At 47.2% G+C, this 7,589-nt stretch overlaps 1 protein-coding gene across 1 annotated transcript in view; it reads left to right on the plus strand.

Annotated features, from left to right (window-relative positions):
* The window catches only part of LOC107695107 (protein P200-like), a 20,990-nt gene extending 16,344 nt beyond the window's left edge, over nt 1-4,646 (plus strand). The window contains exons 12-15 of the mRNA XM_016494914.1: nt 972-1,059; nt 1,348-1,394; nt 3,085-3,172; nt 3,512-4,646. Of these exons, the coding sequence (XP_016350400.1) occupies nt 972-1,059; nt 1,348-1,394; nt 3,085-3,172; nt 3,512-4,623 (1,335 nt within the window). The 3' untranslated portion in view covers nt 4,624-4,646. The remainder of the gene's footprint in view (nt 1-971; nt 1,060-1,347; nt 1,395-3,084; nt 3,173-3,511) is intronic.
* Nucleotides 4,647-7,589: the final 2,943 nt, after the last annotated feature.

Genomic DNA, 7,589 nt, shown 5'->3' on the forward strand with positions numbered 1-7,589 from the left:
TGCCTTGAATTGTCCCTCATTCAGAAAGCAGTCTGGAGTAAAATTATTTGCGCAGACATAAACGAATTTGGGTCTATTCAGTGGCGCATTACCATTAAAAACAAAACTAATGCACTGCGTCCTCAGTGGCTCTGATGTCGGGATGTCTTCTACATCACAAAACTACAAAACACCTGCATCGCTTACAAGACATTGTCGCTACAGCTGCTCGAGCACGGAGAGAATGATGTACTTCATACAACTGGCTGAGGGCGAAAACATGCTAATATTGGACAGTACTTCAGCGGTTGTGGGCGGGGCCTGAACAATATGACATCATACTGCTCAGAAAATCAAAACAGCTTAATAATTGAGACCCTTGATAAAAGGAGTGAATGGATTTTTATCATTGTAGGGTGGTTGTGTCCACATAGATACATTTATATGCAAACAACATGTAAAAGTGAATTTTGCATCCAATGCCTACTTTAAAATGGAAATATAATCTTAATTCAAGTGATGAAGGATTTCAAAAGTGTGACAGTAATCAGTGTTGAGTACTACTGTAAGGTTTACCCTGCCTGGTTTACATGTTTGAAAATGATAAACAGTTAAAAAAAATAGACATTTAGAAAAGTAATCAAAAAGTAATCAAATGTAATCAGTTACATTACTTTTATAAAGTAATTGAAAAGTTACACTACTTATTACATTTTAAGTAGGGTAACTTGTAATCTGTAACCTATTACATTTCCAAAGTAACCTTCCCGACACTGTACAGTACCAATGCACAAGTTATAAGCCCATAACCCATAAAACATGAACCATATTCATATGTTGTAGTTCAGCCTCACAACAGTGATTGTATTCCGTCGGAATCCACTTTGATGTTTTTGACTTTTTTGACTCTATAGATTACTTTTGACAATGATCCATTAAGTTATTATCATGCCGAGATGTTTTAAAATCACTACCATTATATTTTGCCATAGGTGACACCGACAAAGTCCTGGAAAAGATTGTTTTCCAAGAGTCTGGAAATACCTGTGTGTCGAATTGAAGAGGAAACATTCCAGCTGGGTGAGTTTGAATGAACATTTGCAGTTCAGATTCATTAGTTAGTGATCTACCATTAGTGATCTCTGTCTCAACATCACACCATCTACTGTTAATTACCTGTTCTTCAGTTCTCTGATCCCCACTATAATTGCTTGAGGATGTTTTGCACATATTAAGCCAGGTTGATGACGAGTCTAGATTGCCAAAGAGCTTTTTCTCTTATTGTTAGTGTTTCTGTTTTTTTTTATGTGGTCATCTACATTGACCCTAAAATGCTTATGGTTTTTGTTTGTTTTCTACCACATACAGACAGTTCTTCAGATGAGTCTGTATCTGTTGCTGAAAAAGTCAAAATGGTGAGATGTGCATGTATTGATCAATTGTAAATTATTATTGTATGTGTATTTGTCACGCGGTCGTGGTTGTAGTAATTGCGCTCGACAAGGAGTAGAAGTAAAGGAGTCTTTAATTAGCATCAACACACAGAGACCATTTAAAATAACATTAATCCAGAACGACAAACAGACAGAAACTGCAGGTTTATAAAGACGGAAATAAAGGAGCAAACAAAATGATTAATCAACACAGGTGAACAGAATGAGCGATGATTAACTAAATGAAAACTGGAAATGAGCCAAATAAGAACAGACAGGAACTAAACAGAAACCAACACGTGACAGATATCGCCCCCCTCGCGGAAGGCATGTCCTGCGCCGTAACAGTAACATCGGGGGGGGCGGGCGCCCTGGAGGCTGGTGCAGGACAGGAACAGGGCGGAGACAAGGAGAGCCTCCAGGGTGGATCGGGGAGCTCCGGGAGCCATGGTGGATCAGGCAGTTCAGGTTGCCAAGGCGAAGCAGGGGACTCAGGAGGCCATGGCGGAGCAGGCAGTTCAGGTTGCCATGGCGGATCAGGGAGCTCAGGGGACCATGGCGGATCAGGCAGTTCAGGTTGCCATGGCGGAGCTAGTAGCTCAGGAGGCCATGGCGAAGCAGACAGTTCAGGCTGCCATGGCGGAGCTGGTAGCTCAGGAGGCCATGGCGGAGCAGACAGTTCAGGTTGCCATGGCGAAGCTGGTAGCTCAGGAGGCCATGGCGGAGCAGACAGTTCAGGTTGCCGTGGCGGAGCTGGTAGCTCAGGAGGCCATGGCGGAGCGGACAGTTCAGGTTGCCATGGCGAAGCTGGTAGCTCAGGAGGCCATGGCGGAGCAGACAGTTCAGGTTGCCGTGGCGGAGCTGGTAGCTCAGGAGGCCATGGCGGAGCAGACAGTTCAGGTTGCCATGGCGGATCCTCCGTGGCCTTAGCTGGCTCGGCCACGGGTATATACAAATTTTATTTTCTTGGGGAAATCTAGGAATCCTGGTGGGCGCTCTGGAGGAGCGGGCACTTTTGAGGAGCAGTCTCTGGAGGGTGCTTTCAAGGAGCGGGCACTGGAGGGCACTTACTAGACGCGGACACTGGAGGGCGCTCTGGAGGGCGCTTTCGAGGAGCCGGTTCTGGGGGCCGCTCTAGAGACAAAGGAGGGCTGAATGGGACCAGCGGAGGCGAAAGAAACTCAGGAGATGATGGAGAGCCGGACGGGACCAGCGGAGAAGGAGACGAAGGAGAGCGAGGATAGAGAGGATTTCTGGAGAGAGGATAGGGGCCGTGAACTCCGGGGGCAGCGCCATGTCCAACAGCGTAGAGCCCGCAGCAGCCGGCGGGCCTGAGTGATGATCGGCCGGCCGTCTTGACTTCCGAGCAGCCGGCGATCCTGGGCTGAGGACTAGGGAGGTGCTTAGGAGAACATGGGGATGCCTCGGTTTTGTCAGGTGGCCGGAGTCGTTGGCGATGTATGTGGGGGTTCCTGGCGTGAGGTGAGCTGGGGAGGCACGGCTTGTTCCAGAGGGGGCTGGACGAGGAGACTTAGAATTTCTCTTGACTTCTTCTACCTCGAAGTCGGAATGATTTAAATAGAGGACGAAATGTTACTGAAATGTACCCAATTACTGTGCCCACATGTCTTCCATTAACACATGAAGTTTTAATCTTATCCTTTCTTTATAGGTACAGAGCAGGAGAGAATATTTGATTTTAGCTGAAACTCTCAGTAAAAAGTTCACAGAACCGGTAGAATCTACTGCCAATGCTAGAGGTTAGTGAGCTCTTTTATTTTCTATATATTATGATGTTTAGTATTATTTTATTGTATTTCTTATTTTGAACTTTATGATTTTTAAAATTACATATTTTTATTAGACTATGAAGACCTTTGGTTACTTTCACATCTCTTCTTTTTAGAATAAGAATATTTATAGTTGAACAGTAACCATCTGCATTTGAAAACTCTTACCAGTGTCTATTACTGAATTTCTGAGTGGTACTAATATTTTTTACTTTGTATTTGATCATTTCATACTTTGTATAACTTGTTTGTGTTTGTGTGTGCTATAAACTATTCATGATTTATCTCTTTGCCCTTCCCCAAACCAAGATTCACCTGCACCTCCCACTGATGCTACAGAACCTGCATTATCTCCTGTCATAGATGAAGCTGATCAGACCACAGATGAAGCAGCAGGTGAAGCAGCAGCAGCACAGCTGAACTGCAGTGATTCTCCCACTGATGCTACAGAACCTGCAGTATCTCCTATCGTAGAGGAGGCCAATCAGACCACAGATGAAGCAGCAGCAGCTCAGCTGAACTTCAGTGATTCTCCCACTGATGCTACAGAACCTGCAGTATCTCCTATCGTAGAGGAGGCCAATCAGACCACAGATGAAGCAGCAGCAGCTCAGCTGAACTTCAGTGATTCTCCCACTGATGCTACAGAACCTGCAGTATCTCCTATCGTAGAGGAGGCCAATCAGACCACAGATGAAGCAGCAGCAGCAGCTCAGCTGAACTTCATTGAATCTCTCACTGATGCTACAGAATCTGCAGTATCTCCTATCATAGAGGAGGCCAATCAGACCACAGATGAAGCAGCAGCAGCAGCTCAGCTGAACTTCATTGATTCTCCCACTGATGCTACAGAACCTGCAGTATCTCCTGTCGTAGAGGAAGCCAATCAGACCACAGATGAAGCAGCAGCAGCAGCTCAGCTGAACTTCAGTGATTCTCCCACTGATGCTACAGAACCTGCAGTATCTCCTGTCATAGAAGAGGCCAGTCAGACCACAGATGAATCAGCAGCAGCAGCTCAGCTGAACTTCAGTGATTTTCCCACTGATGCTACAGAACCTGCAGTATCTCCTATTGTAGAGGAGGCCAATCAGACCACAGATGAAGCAGCAGCAGCAGCTCAGCTGAACTTCAGTGGTTCACCTGCTGAAAGGCAGAACCCTGTTGCTTCTGAAGAGACTGAGAAGACGGGCCAGATGCAGTTAATTAAATTTCTGGAAAAACAGTTTAATACAATGAACAACACCCTAAAATCAATTGATTTGTCTTTAAAGAAGCTGGTGGGAAAACAGTCACAAGACACACTGCCTCAATATATCTGTCTAATTCCTGCTGATTTTGAAAATCTCCTGATTAATTCCTTAGTCAAGAAGGAGCCAATCACAGAAGGTGTGGGTAGTACTGAGGAAGCACAACTGTGATCTGAGAGGTTATCAATAAATATATTATTATTATTATTATTATTATTAGATAATTATTATACAAGTTTGTTTTAATGTGTTTTTAATTGCCAAGACAATAAACACCTTTTTGATAATCGTTCACTGTTTTTGTCATATTAAAGGGGTCATATGATGCTGCTAAAAAGAACATTATTTTGTGTATTTGGTGTAATGAAATGTGTTTATGCGGTTTAAAGTAAAAAAACACACAATAGAGTGAGCTGAGGCGGCGGGGTCGAGAACGGTCTCTATGCAGGGCTACCTTCCTGCCTCTAGGCAGCATCTGGACCCTATACACTACCGCTCCCACCCTCTCTAGAACCAGGCAGGGGCCCACCCAATGGCAGTCCAGCTTAGGGGAACGTCCCCTCTTCTTTTTCGGGCTGTACACCCAAATTAACTAGCCAGCCTCGAAGTTCCTCCCTTTTCTCCTGGCATCATAGTTCCTCTTCTGTCTCACACCAGCCTTTCCCAGCTGATCCCTAGCAAACGCATGGACAGTTTCCATTAGATCCTGCAGCTGCCTTGCATACTCTGGTCTGGCTGGCACAGTAGGTGTGTCTGGGGGCACAACAACTCTCGGGGGGGGGTCTGGAGCTCACACCCCAACGTAAGCAAAGCAGGGGGTGCACAAAGTGGAGTCCTGTACCGCTGATTTGTAGGGCATGAGAATGAAAGGAAGGTGAGTGTCCCAGTCCCGTTGATGGTCTGCTGTAAGTATGGCTAGCTACTGGCCCATGGTCCTATTAAATCTTTCAACAAGGCCATCGATTTGTGGATGCAATGGTGTTGTGTGTGTTTTCTGCATGCCAAGCCGTTCACACAGGGCTGCAAACAGCTTGGATTCAAAATTCCTCCCCTGATCGCTATGAACGACCTCTGCCATACCAAACCTGCTGAACATCCCTTCTACCACTGCATCCGACACCATCTCTGCTTCCTGGTTCGGCATCGCATAGGCCTCGGGCCACTTTGTAAAAAAGTCCATAGCAGTGAGTACAAAACTGTTACCTCTCTCTGTGATGGGGAAGGGGCCCATTATGTCCACAGCTACTCTTTCCATTGGTGCCCCTACAGCTTGCTGCTGAAGTTCAGCATGGGACTGGTCAAGAGGGCCTTTATAGGCTGCACAGGCATCACATCTGCAGCAAAAATTCTCTACATCCCTTCTGTGCTGACCCCAGTAGAACCCTTGGCGAAGATGGCGGAGTGTTTTGGACACCCCGAAATGGCAAGTCCCTGTACTTCCATGGCAAGCTGTAAGCACTGCTTCCCTCAATGCCTTGGGCACTACCACTTGCCATCTGTCCTACCTCGTGGCAGGCTCTTTCCATGCCCGCTGGAGCACTCCTTCGCTGAGCCGCAGTGTGTTGAATTTGGACCACAGTCCTTTTGTGGCCAACGAGCACCCTGCAATATCTCCCCACTCAGGTCTCTGTTGCGCTTCCAACCAACGCAGCACAGGTCTCAGGTCGTCATCCTGTTCCTGCTGCAAATGCCACTCTGGTGTGTCAACCACCCTCGGTGCCCCACATGCAGGTTGTGCTGCCTCATTCTCTTGACCCAGCTCCTTCTCCCAAGTCTCCTTATTTTCACAATGACGGCAGCCCTCAGCAGCACAAGGGCGACACGACAAGGCATCGGCATTGGTGTGGCTAGAGCCAGCTCTGTGCACTACTGTAAAGTTGCAGGACTGTAGTTCTTCCAGCCACCAGGCCACTTGACCTTCAGGCTCCTTAAAGGACATCAACCATTGGAGCGCCGCATGGTCCGTCCTTATCGTGAATAGTGTGCCACACGGGTAGTATTTGAAGTGCCTCACTGCCATTACCACCGCAAGGAGCTCACGTCTGGTGACACTATAGTGCCTCTCACTCTTGTTAAAGACCCTGCTAAAGTATGCCACCACCCTTTCTCCATCAGGCCCTTCCTGCGATAACACCGCCCCCATGCCAACATTGCTTGCATCCGTGTCTAAAATAAAAGGCAGTGCGGCGTCAGGTGGAACAAGGATTGGAGCCTCAATCAACGCCTGCCGAAGTGTATCAAATGCCTTCTGGCACTCATCAGTCCAGACAAAGGCATGGTCTTTTATTGCTGGAGGCGGAAGAGTGGCACCCCTATGCAAGAGAACCCCTTTACAAATCTCCTATAGTAAGAGGCTAGTCCCAGAAAACTTTTCAATTGTCTCAGGTCTGTAGGGGTTGGACAATCTCTGATGGTGTTAATTTTATCCTCCAGGGTGCCTATGCCTTCCCTTCCCAATTTGTGACCAAGGAATTCAACCTCCAGCCTCATAAGGTGGCATTTATCTGGATGCAGCTTCAGACCTGCTGCCGCTACTCTTCCCAGCACCCGACGGAGGGATTCAGGTGCTTCATCGACAGACTCCCCATGGACTAGAAGATCATCCAAATATACAAGACACTCACGGCGAGGGACTCCTTCCAGCACCTTGTCCATGAGCCGTTCGAATGGGGCGGGAGCGTTGCAGAGCCCAAACGGAAGGACCTTGAACTGCCAGAGGCCTTTATTTGTACGGAATGTGGTTTTGGGAGCAGACTCAGGAGACAATGGCACTTGCCAGTATCCGCTCCTCAAGTCAAGGGTGGAGAACCAGGACGAACCAGCCACCAAGTCAAGTGACTCATCTACTCTAGGTAGGGGATATGAATCTTTTTCCGTAACTTTGTTGAGCTGCCTATAATATATGCAGAATCACCATCTGGAACTATTTTTCCGCGGCACCATTACCACTGCTGAAGCCCACGGACTCTCTGATGGCTCAACAATACCCGCCTGTAGCATTTCCTCCAATTCCTTATCCGCAGCTTCCTGTCGGGTCAGAGGGAGACGACGAGGTCTTACTCTTATCGGGCGGGCATCTCCTGTGTCAATATCATGCTGCACTAAGTGAGTTAGGCCTACTTCATTCTCATTGAGAG

Source organism: Sinocyclocheilus anshuiensis, unplaced genomic scaffold (genome assembly GCF_001515605.1).
Source record: "Sinocyclocheilus anshuiensis isolate Anshui unplaced genomic scaffold, SAMN03320099.WGS_v1.1 scaffold434, whole genome shotgun sequence".
Classification (NCBI taxonomy): Eukaryota; Metazoa; Chordata; class Actinopteri; order Cypriniformes; family Cyprinidae; genus Sinocyclocheilus; species Sinocyclocheilus anshuiensis.